The sequence below is a fragment of the Mycteria americana genome, chromosome 15, assembly GCF_035582795.1.
Source record: "Mycteria americana isolate JAX WOST 10 ecotype Jacksonville Zoo and Gardens chromosome 15, USCA_MyAme_1.0, whole genome shotgun sequence".
Lineage (NCBI taxonomy): Eukaryota > Metazoa > Chordata > Aves > Ciconiiformes > Ciconiidae > Mycteria > Mycteria americana.
In genome coordinates this window covers 12,785,373-12,804,316 of record NC_134379.1, presented here as the reverse complement: position 1 = coordinate 12,804,316, position 18,944 = coordinate 12,785,373, and the positions used below count along the sequence as shown (strand labels likewise).

At 52.2% G+C, this 18,944-nt stretch overlaps 2 protein-coding genes across 4 annotated transcripts in view; both read right to left on the bottom strand.

The window, feature by feature from the left end:
- Positions 1-1,312: 1,312 nt before the first annotated feature.
- Positions 1,313-4,254, bottom strand: SUPT4H1 (SPT4 homolog, DSIF elongation factor subunit). Its single transcript, XM_075517745.1, has 5 exons — positions 4,096-4,254; positions 3,640-3,746; positions 3,479-3,534; positions 3,224-3,277; positions 1,313-1,731 (listed from the first exon to the last, which is right to left on the bottom strand). The coding sequence occupies exons 1-5, from the start codon at positions 4,162-4,164 to the stop codon at positions 1,664-1,666; spliced, it is 354 nt and encodes a 117-aa protein (XP_075373860.1). The 5' UTR covers positions 4,165-4,254; the 3' UTR covers positions 1,313-1,663.
- A 236-nt stretch (positions 4,255-4,490) lies between these two features.
- The window catches only part of RNF43 (ring finger protein 43), a 62,314-nt gene continuing 47,860 nt past the window's right edge, over positions 4,491-18,944 (bottom strand). For 2 of the 3 annotated variants that reach the window (XM_075517743.1, XM_075517744.1), the window contains exons 5-10: positions 18,029-18,160; positions 17,401-17,502; positions 16,585-16,740; positions 15,837-15,939; positions 13,858-15,387; positions 4,491-7,667 (exon numbers count right to left, since the gene is read on the bottom strand). In XM_075517743.1, coding sequence (XP_075373858.1) covers positions 7,624-7,667; positions 13,858-15,387; positions 15,837-15,939; positions 16,585-16,740; positions 17,401-17,502; positions 18,029-18,160 — 2,067 coding nt within the window. In that variant the 3' untranslated portion in view covers positions 4,491-7,623. The remainder of the gene's footprint in view (positions 7,668-13,857; positions 15,388-15,836; positions 15,940-16,584; positions 16,741-17,400; positions 17,503-18,028; positions 18,161-18,944) is intronic. The other variant, XR_012777940.1, reaches the window with a different exon arrangement.

The window sequence follows — 18,944 nt, the reverse complement described above, 5'->3', positions numbered from 1 at the left end:
GTGAAAATCCCAGTCAACTCCCTCCTCTGCCTGAGGACACAAACCTGCTGCTCCATCTTTCCAAGAGGAGGGGCTCTAACCCCCAGGCCAGGGCCTGACACACTCTCAGCTCTTCCCGCAAAAGGTGATCTGCACCTGGAGGCGTCTGCTGGAGCCCAGAGCCCACCACCAACTTGACTTGGTCCTGGTCTGCACTGAGCAAATACTCTTGACTTCAGCATCACGTCTGCAAGTCCCTAAGGGAAACGTGGTTTTAAGACACCTTTCTCCACAGTGTTTCATCTCAACTAACGCTGTGGCCCCCCCAGAGCCCCGCTGTGCTCTCAGCAGTCTTCTCCGGCCACACATCTGCTCCGAAACCCCACAGGAAGCCATGTTCTGGCTGACCTGTACCACTTGGGACTCTTTCTCGGGGCCAGCTCTACAAACCAGAGCAGGACAGAGAGCAGGTCGCCTCTGCGCTCCTGACAGTGTCACTCCCCAACAGCGATGCATTCCCTTTGCTGCAGCTGCTTTCATCCCAAATCAAATGCAGTTTTCAAGCTGTATTGGTTTTCCACTATTTGTCTACAAAAACCAAAAATTGAGCTTTCCAGCTACAGAATTATCTCAGGAAAAAAAAAAAAAAAGCTTATTTCACAATGCTACTGATCTAGGACTCTGCCCTTGGACAAGCCACCTTTGTGATCAGTGGCTGCTGCTGAACTGGAACAAAACAAATTAAGCAAAGAGCCATGAGCTAAGGAGACCAGATCTCCAAGGAGCCCATGCAATGCAGACGCTATCCAAGCTGGCACTGGGAACAGCCAGACCTCTACAACTACGAGGCTGGATGGGTGTTTGCACCCCTGCTTGTCCATCCCTCCCCTCTGCAAGGCCCAGGGCTGCCTCCCAACCACACCAGCAATGGGCTCATCTTGCTCTGCCTGCCCTGGAGGCCAGAAATGGCCACTTGAAGGTCCTTCAAGCCTGCTTCCACGTCCCTTGTACAGGACCCTGCAGGCCCAGGGCACCACGACCTCCAGATAACTACCTCTACATGAAATACTTAACATCATCTTACCTATTCTATCCAGCCGTGAGCTGTAAGGCACAAATCGTTAGTCTGCTTGTTCCTACAGCGAAGGATGCCCCAATTCAGCCAGGATCTCCCTCTCGAGGCAGGAGCGTGGTCCATGGCACAGGAAGTGATGGCAATCGTAGGCTCCGAATGGTCTGGCAGGCAGGGGGCTGAGCACCAAACCCCTCACCACACCATCCGCTCCCTGCAGCAGGTGAAACTAGTGACGGAGTATACAGATGGACTCAACTCTGATGAGGCAGTATGTTTTATTGAAATATTTACACAGCTATATCCCAGCTCTCCTCTTTTCCACACCAACTGTAAAAAAGCTTGTGCATCACCACTGAACACCACTTTCCCAGACCTACTCACACCCTCCCCCTTGTCAAGGCTCAAAAAAATGTCTATGGTCTGTGTGGGCAGAGCGTGATATTGGAGTCCAGAGGTATTGAGCGAGAGGAGCCGAGCCAGCAAGCTCCCTCTGAGTCCAGGCTCGCTTTCCCACATGCTAAAGCTAAAAGGTTTCGGAGCAGTGCCCCGCGTGCCTGCTGCCTCTCCGAACGCAGCACCGGGGAATCCTCCAGGCAGCACAAGAGCCCCTTAGGTTTTTATAGCTGTGTCTCGGGACTTGTAAGCCACACCACGGCTCTTCAGCTCTCGGACGATCCCTGCAGCAAGGAGACAAACACATTTCAGTATTCTCTAGGGATGAGGAGCCCTGAAAAAATCTGGTTGCTCTGCCATGTAGCCTTCATTGCAGAGATCGAGAATTGGACAATCATCTTCTTGATTTCTTCCAATAGAGCTGTTAAGAGTATTCCCTCTTCTAGTTTAAATGCCTAGATAGAGCTCCCAAACATCAACTCTTGTTTTGCCTTGGGAAAGAACCAGGTAGAGATTTTATTTACATTATTTCCTACCTGAAAAAGTCTGAATGTTATGACTCTACTGAACAGGTCAAGTTCTTCAGGGTACTTCTTAAATCTTTCAGTCACTTCTGTGACCTGCCTGCATGTCCCACCTTCTCAGTAACCCCTGAAGAACAGGGATAGCAGAAGAGCACCATGGGGTTCAGCATGGCTCTCACCAGCGCCACGCACCAAGGGACAGCCAAATGACAGCTTGCAAGGCCCACGAGTGCAGCCTGCTGGCTACCACGCTCCCCAGTCCTCTCGCTCCTCCCCGTGATGCAAAGATGGGCTGAGCGAGGCCAAAGGCAGCATCTCCCACCTGTACTCCCTCCACCTGCTGCCCTGTGCCTGCAGCTGCACTGAGCTCACGCCATCATCTGCTGCACTCTGGTTATTTTGGATGTGCCCAAAGCTGTGCCAGCAGGCCTTGGCTTCAAGCCTCGTAATGTTCCAGCTCCTTCCCAATGTAGATGGCGGAGCTCAGGTCAGAAATAAGGAGCCTGGGATTCCAGACACAAGCACAGCTTTCACCCTGGGGATACGGGGTTGCAGCACTTCTGGGAAGGGGCACAGGTTGGGAGTCTGCTCTGGGGCTACGTACAGGGCAGGGGCTCTCAGCCAGACGGATGATGCAGGTTCTGCATTACAGGGATAAGGCCAACCATCTAAACCCTCCATTCCATTTATAAACGCACAAAACCCACCTTAACATAAGCCCTCAGTGCAGTATGATGATGGAAAGGGGTATCTGCTCACCAAGATTGCCATAACAGCACTCCATCCTGCAAAATTCTTTTCTATGGACAAACCTCTGTTTCCCTGTAGCTGATTGGTTTGAAATGCGCCCTCTTTCTGGAGTCACCCTTTAATCACGGTTTATCCCTCTGACAGCCTGCCCAGTATCACAGGTTTTAGTCAGCAGCACCTTCAATATCAACTTCTGGCCCACATAGTGCTAAATGCCTGCAGGTAGAAATCCTGTCTGCAGAACCGAAACCACCCTCCCATTCAGCATCTCCTTCTTGCAGTCACCTCACTAATCCCTTCACCCACACGACATGTGCTCTGTTCACAATACACAGTGTTCACTGAACCCCCAAATCCTGATTTCATCACACAGGTACAGTGCAACGCACCGCCCAGTTTGCCACCTCAGAGATGGCTACAGCCCCAACACCTAATGTGCAGAATAATCCCTCAGCTGCCATCCATGCAGGAGCCTCCCCTTAACACAAGCTGGCAGCATTACCTTGGGGCAGGCGGCCGGTCACAGACACTGCGTAGACACCCGGCTTGAAGTTACCTGGGGGAAAAGAAAACACGGAGTTACCCTGCACAGCAGCAGCCAGGCGGGCAAGCATCCCTGCCAGCCTCTGCCGATGCCCCCTCACCGGGAGCAGAAAGCCCCTCCGCAGCCCGAACTGCAACTTCCACCGCCCCAGGGAAGGGTTTGCTGGAGAAACGGGATCTCCGTCTCTCAAACCAGCTGGGAAAAAAAACTCACTGATTCGCTGCCACTTGGAGACCCAGCTGTCCTCAGGGCTCATCATCGCGATGATCCTGCGGGAGGGATGGGAGTGAGGGGACGCTTCCCGGCCAGGTGACACCGCAGTGCCACCACGGCGTCCCCACGCACCCCGGGGAACACGGCCGGGCCCCACTCACCCGTCGAAGGAGGAGCTGGTGCAGTCGTAGACCATCTCCCGGTTGCCCTTCATCTGCAGGTAGGCATCGCAGTTGTCGCAGCCGTCGTACTCGAACTGGTCGATGGTCTGAGGGGGACGGAGGCGTCAGCGCGGGGCCGGAGGGGGGGGGGGGGGGGGGAAGGGCCCAGGCGGGACCGGGGCGGCCGCAGGGGCTGGGGGAGGGAGGGGAGAGCCGGGCAGGGCCGGCGGGAGCCCGGGAGGCCTGCGCCGGGGGAAGGGCAGGAGCCCCGGGACGGCGGGGAAGGCCCGTCCGGGCGGGGAAGCGCCCAGAGGCCGAGGCAGGCCCGAGCCGGGCGGTAGGCGGGGAGAGAGGGGCCCGGGCCGCGGCAGGGAGGCCCGGGCCGGGCGGGGGAAGGCCCGGGCCGGGGCAGGAGGGCCGGGGCCGGGCGGGGAGCGGGGCCGGGGCCGGTCGCACCTTGACGAGGGAGCAGAGCAGGCAGGCGCGGAGGTGCCGCAGGTCCTTGGGGACGGTGTCCAGCGCCATCCCGCCGCCGCCGCCCGCGCTTCCGCCGCGCAGGCGCAGAGCGGGGCCGGGCCGGGCCTGGCGGCGGCGGCGGACGGGCTGTCCGCGGGGGCCCGCAGGGTGCGCCCGGGGGAGGCGGCCGGGAGCCGGCGGGGGCGGGCAGCGCCGCCCGGACGGGCCCCGTGGCTCCAGTCACGGGCAGAGCCGGCCCACGGGCCCGGGCCGGCCGCCGGGCCCCGGCCCTCTCACCGTCCCAGCCATTTCTTTCCTTTGGCGGCGCAGCCCCCATGGCTCGGTACAATGAACAAAACCAGGCGAGCAGACCGGGTACGTGGATAAATATATTAGTAAATAAATATATTTCTGAGCACATCAGCATATTCACACATCTTTGTTTCTGTCGGACATTAAATACACAGTTTTGCATATATATAAAACGTATTCTTCCTTTTTTGGGGGTCATAATTTATTCCCAAGCCCCAAGAGCCAGGACAGACTCAGAAAAAAAACCCCAACAAAACAAAAACCAACAACAAAAAAACCTATATTCACATTTCAAAAGGATCTGAACATCATAAACGGGACAGCAGAGGCTCTGTGCAGGAAGGGAGGAGGCCCAGCCAGCCCGGCCCAGGTACCGTCTGGGTGGGGTGGGAGGTCGGTGGTCCCCGGGGGAAGGGCTGTGGCTTTGGTTTCGGATAGAGGGAGTTCAGGATGCTCTGGCTTCCATCAGTTTTCAGCTGGGACCTTGGACACAAGGAAGGAAAATGAGCTCTGCTTCATTGCAGTGATGCTGGAGGAGTTCGGTGACAGAGCCCAAGGGTACTGAGCACTGAAAAGCATCGCCCAGAAGCGAGAAGTGCAGGAACTGAGAGGAGCTGCTCCCCATTTTCTCAAATATTGCTTCTTCCCTTCCAGGCAGCCAAGGATGGTAGTCCATCTATTGAAGAGGATCTTAAAAACCACCTTCTCGGAGAGTTCCTCCCTCTCTTCCCACCTGAGAACCCACCAAGGCAGACCTGCACATTCATTCAGCTCAGCAAGCCCCGGGGAGAGGGCCCAGCATCTAGGATGGCCGTTTTCTAGATAAAAAGGAGCAGCAGCATAACATCAGGAAAGGAAAACACTTTAAAGCAGGCGTTGCCCTGCACAGCCTGGTAATACTGCAGTAGGGAGTGGAAAGGGTGCGTTAGTGCTGACTGCTTTCTCCAAGAAGCTTGGGGCTTGCCGCAGATTCAGAGCCCTCCTTTTTTTAAGGATAAGGAGGGAAAGAGAGGAGGACTTTTAGACTACAAACTAGATGCTCGTTGCTTTGAGGCAGTGAAATGCATCCCTGGAGGCTCTCAGCCTTCTTGACTCCTAAAGAAACCAGTGGGAGCACCCGGCGTCATGACCCTCCCCTCTGCAAAGTCATCTGAGCCCTCCAGGATGGTCAAGGACATAGGGAGCTGGCTGAGACAAGCCATGGACCATGTGCACAAGAAGTTGAATGGGGGAATCTAGACCTGCTCCTGGGTTTTTTTCCTCTAGTTTAAGACTGACTTCCCTGCAAGGGAGAAAACATCTGCTTGCTCTGTAGTACAAGCAAGAAGAGCCTGGAAAGGTTAAAATATAATTCTGCTGGGTTCTTTGATGAAAGAAATTCAGCTCTTCTTTAGACTGAAAGGTCCTGCAGTGGCTCAGTCACAGGAGACACAAAATGAACACTAGCAAGGGAATAATGTTTTGTTTAAAACAGTGCTATTGGCTGACTTTTAATACCATCACTTGAATGTCAGTGACTGATTAGCAGCTGGGACAAAGATGCCTTTTTCAAAGATTAAGGGCGGCAAACCCCATAAAAAGCTTTCCTCACCAATGAAGGAAGGCAGAGGCAGGATTATTCTGAACTGGGACTACATAACCAATGCACTCTCTTGAACTGGAGGAGAAGCTGCTGCTTCAAAGGAAGACACAGAAAGCACTGAGCAGATGGAGGAAGTCTGTCCCTACACCGGGTTTCAAATTGTCAGGAGTTACCTTCAGCTCTAGTGTTGTATCCTCACCAATGCTTCATTAGCATTAACTCTGGAAACACTTGGTGCTATATAAATGTGCGTTTCACCTGAGAATCTGGCTAATTCTTTGGCCTCAGTGATCATTTAGGGCAATGAACTCAACAGTCTAATTCCCTGCTGTATGAAAACTGTTTGGGTTCTATATGTTTTGAGTTTGGCAGGTTTTATTTTACTTGAATGTCCCCAAATTATGAGATGCAGGAAAAAAGAACTAGTGACATTCCAAAAAAACCCCCACAAATGGGATGGGGAAAAAAAGTGATAAATGAGAGCCTAGCAATTTCTCAAGTTTTCTCTCTCCATCATCAAAATGTTAGAAAAGGCAGAAGGGTATTTTGAAAAATTCCTTCACAGGATCATTTCAGGTGTCTCAGGCTGGGTGATGGATGGGGCTCTGCTCTGCATTCATTATGGATGCTTTTGCTGGGAATTTTTGCTGTGTCTTGGGGCAATGAGGGAGGAAGGAGAGAAGCAGGAGCCACATGAACTCAAGGATTTTCCGTGACTGCTGTGATGGGGGCATCTCAGGTTTGAAATATGCTCAACAAATGAGTTGCTCTTAACAGGGCTGGCCATCACACCTATTTTGAGGGTAGGTGGATGAGTTAGAGGATGAGTGAGAGACTTGTTCACATTGCCAGATGAGAGGGTGGATTCTTTGCAATGGAAAGAGTCTGACCCAGCTCCTTCCCAGAAATGCTGACGTCCCTGTGTCTTCACCTCTCCTGCTGCTGGCAAAACGCAGCAAATGGCCGAGATGGCGTCAGCTGAGGGACAATGAAGTGATCAAAAGTGGTGAGAGCTGTTGGTTTCCAATGAAGTCAGAAGAAGCACCTTGCAGGGCAGACCTGTGAGTGGTGAGATGGAGAAGAGCTTGTTCCTGTGTCTGAAATAAGAGTGGAGAAGTTAAATGAAGAAGTCTGGCTTTTGACCTAAGTGAGGAAATGAAGCCAGGAGCTACCAGGCCACAGAAAGTCATTCCTGCAGCTTTTGGTCTCGAAGGCTTGTTTATTTTTGAAGTGTTTAGCAAAACCTTCTATGGCATGAAGATGCCAAAATAGCAGCTTGCACTCACTCTGCGAGCTCTCCAGCCGGTGACTCCCAAGACCGGTCTCAGAGCGAGCCAGCCCATGCAGACAGATGCCACAGGATAAAGATGGGCTGCCTGTGCCTTCAAAGGAGAAGGGGACCTGGAGAACACGGCTCTGTGTTTGTGTGACCATCGCAATGTGGGAACATGTGAGGAGACCACAAGTGTCACATTGCTTATTTGCAGTCTGCATCTTGGCGTGGGCTGTGCAGGTCAGGGCTGGCTATTACGCGTTGCCTGTGCAGAGAGCGAGATGTGAGCTCCTCCTCGGCTGGTACGCTGAACATCTTTGTCCGCTCCAGCTCTCCAGTAAGCAAACAGGCCAGTGTTTTGCTAAACTGAGTGTTCATGGACATCCTGGACCTCCTCTTCAGATCCTGCATTCAAAGAAAAGGAAAAAGAAAAGTGTCAGCTACAACTAGCTGCACGTTCCCAGACTCTGCAGCTGCTGGGGCCTTGACCCTGCAATACAGAGAACAGATGCTGCAGTGAAAGCCACTAAGTTTCTCCCAGTATTTTGGAGGGACTTTTCTGGCCACCTCCCCAATCAGTTTATTCCTCTAAGTTAAAGCACAGTAAAACATAAAGATAAGACGTCAAGCTACTCTTTAAATATTTCAGAAGATACAGGCTAAGGGCATGGTACACCCCCTAATTCACATTGCTACTAGATGTTTGCTTTTGAGGCTTTTTGATGTTTGCTCTTTGAGGAAAATCTGTACAGCCGTTTTAAAAATTATTAGCAACAGAAAACAACACCAATTCATATTCACACTGTGCCACGGCAGCACCGTCCAGGGACAGGGGACAACAACAACAGAAACTCCAGATAACAAAAGCAGACTGCAAGTGATGTGTGCGTGCAAGAAAGGGATGGCACATGCATTTCACAGTGTTCAAGAGGTTGCACAAATTGCTTCTGAGTCCCAAACAAGCCAAACCCAACAAATGGTGGTTGGCCACAAATGCCAATCCCTCATGCCCAGCCAGCAAGGACTGCAGCTCATGCTCTTCACCAGCCCCTTCTGCCTGGTGAATTGTTGACAGGCAAGTGCTGAGTAGTTTACTTTGAAACGTTCAGCGTGAGGGCTGCCTAGAAATGGTGCACCCTGAGTTACTGCTTCAGATAGTCCCTTTCTCTCTAAGTGACTGAGTGTTGATGCACACATCACAGTCCCTTTCCCAGATGTCTCTCAAGTCTGCCCAGAGCTCTCACGCAGGGTCAGCATAGCCCAGTAAAGGCATACATGCATTATTTTTCACATTTCCCTTTTCCTGAATGTTCCTGAGATCAAAAGGAAACAAATGGCCATATAGATATTCATAGAAAGCAATTCAAAACAACTTTTCAAAACAGTCACAGCAAATTCTTGTTTGTTATAAATCACCAGCGGTAGGAACAGGTCCTCTGAAAATTAAATATATGGGAAGAAAACAAACAAATGAGATTCTGCTTTGAAAATGTAGCTAATTGACATGGGAAAAATTAATGCACAGAGACAGCGTTACACATATACATATGTGTGCAGGCATGGCCAAAGTACCAGAAGACAGAGTTTGAGCATATCTGCTACTTGTGATTTGTGTCACCAGTACATTGAATAAGCCATTGCCAACTGCTTCTCATGTACACCAGCTTATGTGCAATGCAAAAGAGACTGTACAGCTTTGATCACTCTGTGATCAGTCAGATGCCCTGAGTCTCAAATAGCATTATTAAAATATTTTCTGAAAACTATGCCTGTGTGAGTGTCCCCTGTTATACAAACAGAAAGGAAGGTTAAAAAAAGGTATCGAATTGGGAGAGGTGGTAGAGCCTCAGCTGCTGAACTGGCCATCGAGACCCACACAAGGCAATGACCTGAAGGAGCACACCTTGGTGACACAACAGAAATCTTGTTCTTTGGGTATTAGGTTTTAACGGGGGTCTTTTTCTGCCCTCTAATCCCTTTCCCCCTCTCTAGTAAAGATCAAAGACATGACATGAAAGGGAATGGCTAAGAGGATGAGCAGGAGATGGAGGAGAGGGGGAGGATGCTGACAGCGTGCTGCAGGAGGTGAGATTTCCCAGAGAGAGAAATCAAGAGATTTCATCAGCCTGTGCTGGGAGTAATCTGGCTGTTCTGGGACGAGATCCATGCATGCTGGGGTTGTTTAGGAAGCCATCTAGCTGTAATTCATTGCTAGTTGTCTGACTTCTCTTAAAAGGATCCATTCAGCATTGCTTGAGGATTGATTCTTCAGTGAAACAACTCCCAGGTATAGTCTCCCAGGCAAGAGAGGCAGGGACGTATCTTTATGCAAACCCCACCAAGAAAAGCTGGTGGAGGTGCTCAAGGAAGCAGCATAAACTCCAAGATCATGCAAGCATCTTTGGGATCATCTGCGGTGCCTTGGCGATGGCTGAGGGCAGCGTTATTCCCTGCGATGCCAGTGCATGGCACTGCCTGCACAAGTGGAGTCTCTCCAGGGGCTGTGGACCAAGATTCAGCTTCCCCTTGCAGCTGGGCAAGGTAAGCCCACACCTGGAGGGTGCTGCATCCCACAGGAGCACCGTCAGCTTCTGGAAACCCTGGTTTAGGGACTTCCTGAGCCAGAGAGTGTATTTGCATCTCTGCATTTGATAGCTCTTGATCTAGGCTCTCGCACCCATTTTACTTCTGGCACCTACATCCTCTGGGCAATGAGCACCAGTTTTGCTACACAGCGTGTGTTATCTTATTGGGTGTTTTAAAGCTTCTGGTTCCCATTTGATGCCACCACTTATTTTGTTATAAGCACCAGTGAGTGTCTCTTATCTGCCTTCTCCCCTGCTCTCCTGATTTCATATCCTCTCTTTCATATCTGCTAATCATCTTTTTCCCACATGAAAGTCTCTATATTCTTTCTGTTTTCTCAGAAAAACTTCATTGTTGTGATTGTACTCGATACCTTTCTGCACTTCTCCCAAGTCTGCTGTATTCTTTTTTGAGAAGCGGTGATCAGTGGCAGATGCTAGCTGTGAAAGCACCTACACAGCTGAAAGACTTACACAGCTGCATAACGGCACTTTCTGCTTGTCCCACATTTGTTGCCAGCTAGCTCCTAATAATAATTTGATTTTTACTTAGAAGCGGTTCTGCTCGTGTGTGGCATTTTATGCTACTTACATGGGATTTCATCCACCGCTCTATTGCGTGATAACTCAGCAATGGGAGATCCTTCTGTAATGCTTTGTGATCAGTTTTAAAGCTGACAATCCTGAAGGATTTTGTCTTTTATAAACTTTGCTATCTCCTCGTCCAGGATATTTATGAGCTTCCTGAAAGGTGCAGACAGTTGGAGAACTCCACTTTCCTCCTTCTCCAAGTAACTCCTCCATTAAGACTGATCTGCACTTTGTCTCCTATTTTTTAGCAAGTTATTTACCTGTGAGAGCACCTTCCCTTTTATCCTTTGAGAGCTTCATTCCCCTAAAAGATCTGTGAGGCGTTATCTCTCTCTACAAAAGTTGTGTTGCCTCCTCCTCTGGTTTTCACATTTAGCCATGTGCCTACAAGTCAGACCCTGTATTTGAATTTTTAACAATTTGCTTGGCAGGAAAGTCAGGCTCATCGTTCTGTGGCTTCAGCTATTTCAAGCTGATATTGCCCTCAGCTCTTCCTTCTGGCTCTGGGCATGGGTAACAGATTGCAGTCCACGTTCATGATTTAGCAGTTTTGTGCTTGAGCCCCTGCACGATGCCTGAAGGAGTGATCTGTAGCCCTGGCAATTTGTTACTATCCACTTTATTGATGCATTTCAGAAACGCTCAAACTGGTGATTTGATTTATGAGGGATCCTGTATCCCATGCTCTGAACGGAGATGTGGCAGGGTGAGAACCTCCTCAAGCACTCCCACTCTGCTCACTAATGCAATAAATTCAGTTTGCTCTTCTGCTGTTACAGCAGTTACAGCCCTTGAACATCCCTCTTAGACCTGCATTACTCCCTGGACCTGCAGAGCCTCTGACAGCCTTCTTCCTTCTGTCGGAGTTGAAAATGTTTGCATTAATAGCCTCTCTCTTTTTCACAAGTTGTTCATAGAAATCTTTCCTGGCCTGCCTCACTGCGGCTCTGCACTTAGCTTTGCATCCAACTCTTTTCTGATTTCTTTCTCTAGCCACACCTTCGCTTTGGAAGAACGGCTTCTTGCTTTGAATTGCCCTCTCTACTCTGCTGCTTGGCCAGCCCTTTTCTGGGGCTTTAAATGATCCCTGTGCCCAAAAGCATCTTATTCTTTTGACTGCTTCTTTTAGTATTATTTGAAGAAGATTCTCATGTATGTGTAGGCTCCTCTTTTGCAGGCTGTGCTAATGCAGTGTATTATAACCGTAATACCATACTCTTCCTACTTAGGCGCAATTGGGGGTTTTTGTGTTACTTGACATTGGACTTTACACTCTCCTTAAGGCATAGTGTCCCTCCCATGCCACCAGAAGAGACACGCTCTTCTCCTCTCTGTAATTTCACCTGGGAATTACAGGGTCCCACTGTTTGGTTTTTTTAAACTGGGTTTCTGAAAAGTTTATGTCAAAACTTTGATTTAAAGCTGGGCTTTCTAATTCATCCACTTATATTTTTAGCCTTACAGTATTTATCTAGAGGCATATATGCATTCCTCCTTGGTCTCCTTGTCTATTTTTTGTGTCCTGCTTACATGGGACTGTCTATTGAGATTGTTCTTTGCTCTTTTTACTTGTTCTCTATTGAGTTATGTCCAGTCCCTTTCTAAGATAAAGAACCAATGTGATTATAACTCAGAGGTTGTGTTACGTCAACCAATGTATTTTCAGCTTGATGGCTTTTCTGCATAAGCCCTGCATGAGCTCCCTTCAGCTGTCCTCAGTTCCTAATAAAGTTAAATCCTTCCTTTCTATGTATTTTCTCAGTCTTACTAGGAGATTCTGACTCTCTGGCTGGTCCTGAAAGCATCCACAGAAGCTACAGCAGTCAAATAGACAGAGTCACACTGCTTTCAAACACATTGGTCCTTCTAGCTCCTGGTAAAGGGAGGTAAGAGGGAATGAAGGCTGTGTGTGCTTGGCAAAGCACGCTGGCACTGGCTCTGGGTGGGTGTCAGAGAGCCTTCCCCCCTCACGCCATCAGGAGGTGGGCACAGATCTGGGCTGCTGGGATGGTCTACAGAGAGACAGAGGCATCACAGCACGGACCCTTGCAATGCCCTGGACGCTGCAGCACCCAGTGCCCCACGTTAGGTGCACAGACTCCTGCTCTGGTGGCTTGGGGAGTCCTCCCAGTTTCCTTTTGAAATGGGAGCTCAAAGCATCTCCTGAGCAGCCTGCGCTCATGCCAGGAGGGCTCTCTCCATGTGGAGGTCCCCTGCTGTGATCCTGGGAGGGCTGTGTCCTGGCGATATCACTGCCCATTGCCTCCAGCTCAGGGGACATCAGCACTCAGAGCTACCTGCAAACCAGAGAGACATCTCTGCCCTGCTGCCTCCTTATCTCCTGAAACGGCAGCATCCCTCCAGGCCCTTTGAAGAACCTCCCGTATCACCTATCTGCAGTGTCAGGCACTTCTGTGCCTGGGAAAAAAATCTGTTCCTGGGAGTCTGGGAGCCCGGAGTGCCACAGGCAGCCAGCACCGTGCCCCGTCCAGCCTCTCCCCCTTCCCTGCTGCCTCCTCGGCAGGCGCTCCACCACCAGGAGCCTGGGTGTGGTGTAGGGCTGGATAGACGAGCATGGGGAGGAAGTTATTATCTCCGTGGCACAATGGGCACGGTGAGTCACGAGTTTAAGGCCAGCATTTTAACAGAAATTAGGCAGCTAGATCTGTATTTGGTACCTAAATCAAAACGATTTGCCTGAGGACCTGCAATGAGTCAGTGGCAGGGCGAGGAAGGGAGCCAGGCTCTGGTCAGAGCCAGCACCTGCCCATGCTGACTCGCAGGTTGCTGTATTCAGAGGAGCCTGAGAGAGCAAGACCTGGGAGCTAAACTCAGGTAGGTTCTTTCAAACAGCCTCGTCTCAAACGCATTTTCCCTCTCTCAGCGAGAGATGTAGGCAAAGGGCCAAACTTTAATTACGTCTGATTTCCAAAAGACACTAAAAAGCAACTCCCACGCAACAGAGGCAGGTGAGAAATGAGGGATGCGCAAATCCATAAACTCATTTAGTCTGTTCTCCTACTACCACCGGCCATGCACACTTCCTTCCTTCTTGATTCCACTTAGCTGGGGTTGGCTAAAACAGCTAGAGCCCGATAAGCCTTAACGATAACGACTCTGCCAGTAAGACATCCAGACTGATGTAAGGACACTGAGAAATGCAGTCCCACCCTTCCTTTGGGAGATATTCCAGCTGCTACAGATGTTTACTTAAAAATAGCCACCTTATTTCTCATTTGTATTATTTTAGGACGAGACTGCAGGGTTCGGTGCACTCATTAACAGACTTGCTAATCCTTCAGGCCATCATCTCCAGACAGGTGAGCTCTCTCAGTGGTCCTGCAGGAAAGCCCACCTTCAGCAAACCACCCTCGTTCACCTGCTTGCTGCGAGAAGAGGCAAACACCAGACTTACTTACCCTGACTACCCTGCTGAGACGGGCAGTGAAGGTGAAGACTCAGACTGTGTCTGGGGGTGCCCGTCCCTGAGAAATCGGCAGGAACCATGCGGTTTCCCTCCCGTCCTGACAAACCCTCCTCCTGCTTTTTCAGCTCTGAGCTGGACTGCGGCACTAAACACTTCCAGAGCGGCCGAGAGCCCGAGCCGCAGGGCGGGGGAGCGCTTGGGATCAGGGGCTGGACTTCAGGCGAGCAGCGGTGGCCAGCGGGATGGCCGTGAGGAACGTGAGCATCACAGGCTTTGGGCAAGGCTGAGTCCTCAGGCAGGAGAGCGGGGTCAGGCTCCAGGGGACACTTTCTTTTCCTTCGGTGATGACGGCTCTGTAAGCTGTGTCTCGGGGGCAGCGGGACGAGGGATGTGCCAGCTGCTCCCGATTGTCTGTTGGCATCTACACTGAAGTCCAACCTGTTTGGAGAAGCAGAGAGGGCATGAGGGGGCTCCCGGCCTGGCTGGGGACAGGCTGGCTGTCCTGCCGGAGCTGCCTCCTGTAGCACAGCGCTGCTTTCCAGAGGCTGCTGACAGTGATGGCCTTTCTCAGTCCTCTTTTGTGTCCGAGCGCTGTGGAAGCCAACCTTGGCCCCAGAGTACCGGGATTTGCGCTGCCCAGGCCCCTGCCCGGCCCGCCCGGGTGGACACTCCGCGTCTCTTCTGTAGTGATGGTGCTGGTGGTGGTGGTAGTGGACGTGGCTGAGCACCTGGGGCTTGGCCGGAGCAGCACCCCCAGGCACCATCAGGTCCAAGGACCTGGGCCGTGTCTCCCTGGGCGGCCGTGGCTGCTCCTGGCCGTTGTCTGTGGTGGGTCCCTCTGAGCTGCAGTACACGAAGGGGTCGTAGTCGCTGCTGAGGGAGCTGCGGAACGTGGAGCAGCTGCCGTGGATGCCCTGCAGACTGATGTCCGTGCAGTTCAACATGGAGTCACTGGAGGAACCGTGGCAGGGCCCCGAGCTGGAGTCGCTGCCCGGCCCGTCCGCCAGGTACCCGCTGTGCTCCGTGAGATAGCTCTCCCCAGAGCCGCTGCTGTTGTGCTGGTGCCCGTGGCCGACCCCCCGGCGCAGGGCGGGTGCACGGTGCTGCTTCTGCGCCAGGGCTGCCTTGAGCCCCAGGCAGGGGGCCTGGGCCTGGAGAGAACAAGTCCTGTGGGGCGGCAGCGTCTGCCCGCACGCCGAGGGGTTGGGATGCTGCTGGCTCAGCAAACCCGGGGCCAGGGGGGACGGGTGGCCGCAGGCGAGCAGAGAGGTGGCTGGCCTGTAGGGCATGTAGTGGATGGTGCCAAAATCCAGCTGGGAGAGCTCTGGAGAGTGGAAGAAGGGGTTGCCATGGGCTGGCTCTGAGGGAAAGCTCCTGAGGTTCCTCTGAGGATATGCGTGTGGGAGGTGGTAAAGGGCATGTCCCGGGTGCTGGCGGAAAAGGTGGAGTCGCCGTCCGGGCTCCATGTCCCGAGGGGCCAGCCTGGAGCCAGCAGCCGTGGCCTGGTCCGCCGAGTCTCTGGCTGTGGAGAGAGAAGGGAGCATCCAGCATACGTCCCACAGCCCAGCTGCAGTAGTCCCAGCACCAGCGAGCCTCCACTGCACTCCCACTACGGTCCCACATCCCACCCATGTCCTGCAAGTCCTCACTGCCACCACCAAACCGCCCCTGCTGCCCCAACCCTCAGATCCCACCTCCCTTCCCCGCAGGTCCCAGGGCTGGAAACCCCTCCTCTTGGTGCAGGTCCCAGCCCAAGCCCAGCACCTCACTGTACACTGCGGGGCTCACAGGCACAGGGACAGGGACACCTCTCCTTGCACACACACCGCCCTGTACGCCCGTGTGCACAGAGACACATGCTCCTGCTGATGCACCAACTGTATGCATCGCCCAAGGGTACATGGACCTTCTGGGCACAATCCCTGCACCTAACCCCGTCCCTGGCCGGGAAATGCTGCGTCTGAGCCCTACCAAGAATATTGAACATGCAAAGCGGACACGTGTGGTGTTGCTGCAGCCAGGGGTCAACACACTCCCGGTGAAACTCATGGGAGCACGAGATGATCCGCAGTTCCTAGAGAGAGGTGGAGAGAAGGAGTGTGAGCAAAGAGAACCATGTCCCAAGACCTGGATGGCTCCTTCTTGATGGAAAGATGTCTAATGGCGAGCAATCTGCAGCCCAGCTTTGCATGGAGGAGGCTGTACAGCTCTGGTTCAGCTGCTGTACAGCTCTGGTTCTGGTTCAGCTGCTGCGCAGCTCTGGTTCAGCTCTGGTTCAGTTCTGGAGCAGCCTGGCAGCTCTGGTTCTGCTTGCTGCGTCCAGCTCTCGGGTGTGAACGTCCAGAGAGGTGCTAGCCCTTGGGAACGGGGGGGGTTCAGGCTGAGTGCTTTGGAGAAGCAAACCCCGCTTTTGCCCCATTGTTTCAACATGGATGCATTACGGACATTTTACCCTACTGCGACAGCTGGAGAGCCGTCGTCAGGGAATCTGAATCTGCAGGCAAGTGACTTCAGCAGGGGCAGGGCTTTTTTGGCCAAGGGGCAGGCAGACTTCCATCGATGCCGGTCCTTTCCCAGCCCTCAGGAGCTGCTGAAGGAAACATCCCAAGGGCCTCCCACCCCTGCCTGCTCAGCTGCTCAGCTCCCACCGCAGCTCCCACCTGACTGCGGCCAGGAAGCTCAGAGCCATGGCTAACCAGCAGCCATGCCCACAGCCTACCTGGCCCTCACTGAACTCCTCCAGGCAAATCGCACAGACCGGGGCTGAGCTGCAGCTGCTGGCTGAGTCCCACCGTGACGCCTGCCGGCACCTTGCCTGGTACTTGCGCGTGGCCAGCTGCCTGATGGCCTGCATGGTCTGCTGCTGCACGGAGTCCTGCCAGGGAGAAAGGGGCTTTAAGGAGAGGCTCAGCCTTACGTTGCCATACTTTTCATTGCCCTTCCATTTTCAAAATGGGATTATCAGGAATTTGAGGGCGATACTCATTTCCAGAGGTGACTTTTTGTCTAATGTGACTTAGCCAGAGTAGGCTTTGTCACCAGCAGGAGAGATCTGGCACTGGACATTCAAAATCACTCAGCAGTGCTGAATTTTTGAGCCCCAAAGGCTTGTCTTGCTATAGGACAAATGGGGTATTCTCAAACCTGGAAATACATCTGACTCTGCAAGACGATTATTTAATTTGTTAGTTTCTATTAAAAATACTAAATCTACTCTCTACCAATATGGACAATACTGTTAAAATCAAGAGCTTGTGGGCCAGCTCTGCAGCTTTGGGTGCTGGGGCAAGCTCTGAAAGGTGCTGGGACTGCAGGCTGCAGTGCTGGTGGGGCAGCAGGAGGAGAGCATGGCCACCGCACGAGGGATGCTGCCAGCCCATCTCAGGATCACTCCACTCATCCCTGGGCCGCTCCTGCCTCACGTGGCCACATCTTCAGTTCACACAGAGGCACATTTCCCCTCCCAAACCGTGTCTGTTCCTGCCCTTCATGCATTTCTGTTTGCTTAGACACATCTGCTCCATGAGATTCCTACCTGAGTCCTGTTCAGCTGGCACTTTGTGCGGACAACAAAAATCAAAATGATGACGACCACAGTGCTGACCACCGTGAGAAGAATCCACACGTCATAGTCTGGCTGTTGGATAAAACAGGAAAGAAATTACTCTTGTGTGGCAGGGGTGGGATTTAGAAGCTAGGCAGGGGAATCGTGATCTCTTCCTGACCATCCGCCTTTGAATACACAATCCGTGGCCAAGCTCTACCTCTTTGCTCTTTACAGGTAAAAGAAAAAGGGTTCAGTCTTTTCTGCACATTCCAGCAGGAATGGAATTTCTCTGTCTTGCAGCAGCTCAGCTCCCTAGAGGCCCTGGTCTAAGGTAGCACAAGATGAGAAAATCAGGGCTTGGTCTCACCTGAAGAAACAGGGAATCCCCTTGCCTCACTCGTGATGTTTAAGCACAAGAAACTAAATAAGCTGAAAGTGCTTTTGAGCCTTTATTTGTAGCATGTCATCTGAATGCTGCAGACAGGCAGCTCCTGCAAAGGACTGGCATCTCCGTCCCTGAGGAGGAAAGCTCAGCATCTTTGGGAAAGTCCTATTCCATGGCACAGTAGCTTGGGAGGGAGGATACAGAAGGCAGCGGGAATGGTGTGTCTCTCACCCAAGCTGGTGGCTCCTTGACTTCTATCTTCACATGGGCCTCTCTGTTCTTGTTCACGACGCCCATGAGAAGCTCAGCATCGTGGCCCCTGATCAGAACCACAGGCTGACTCAGACCTCTAGGCTTTCTCAGCTGTAAAGAAACAAACACAGTGAGAGATAGTCCAGAACATCCTGAAACAAGGACTATCCCGGTCCCTCAGGCATGTCTGGTTCCTCCAGATGCTTCTTGCGCACACTTTAGAGACTGACTGCTCCCCCAAACTTGCGCTATCCCTCTATGATGAAATCAGATGGAAGCTCCTCCTCTTTTACCAACTCTTCAGCAAGGCTTGCTTAATTTCCTCCGATGGTGCCTCCTCGTGCACAACTGAACACTGCTCAGTGTCTCACAGGGCTCTTTCAAGCCCCTGTGCAAAAGTTCTTGGTCTCTCCTTTTCCACGTGGTAACTGCCAACAACACTGCCGAGTGCTGCCTTCACTACAGAAATGCTTCCTCTTCTCTTCCTGTGAGACCCATCCATGCTCCCCCTCCTCCCCCTGTGATCTGCAGGACATTCTGTTTGTTTCTGATCATACCAGCTCTTTTCCACCACGGTCCAGGCAGCCTGACACGGGCTGGCTCAGCAAGTGCCCGAGTCTGCCCTCTCCTCCAGACTGACCTGAATCAGGGTGGCCATCTCTCCCACTAACCACTTCCCATACCCTTACTGAGCAACCTCAGCATCACCTCGTGGGCCTGCACTCGCTGCTGCATTTCTCTGGCATCAGAAATTAAGTTGTAAGTGCATGAAAGAACCACAAGGGATGGATCCAGCGAGCAGGAGTCAGCCCAGAGTTTTGATAAGCTCAGGCACCAGCTCCCCTATCTGTCCTCTTATCTAATGCTGGATGCTTTTCATTATCCCTTGATTATT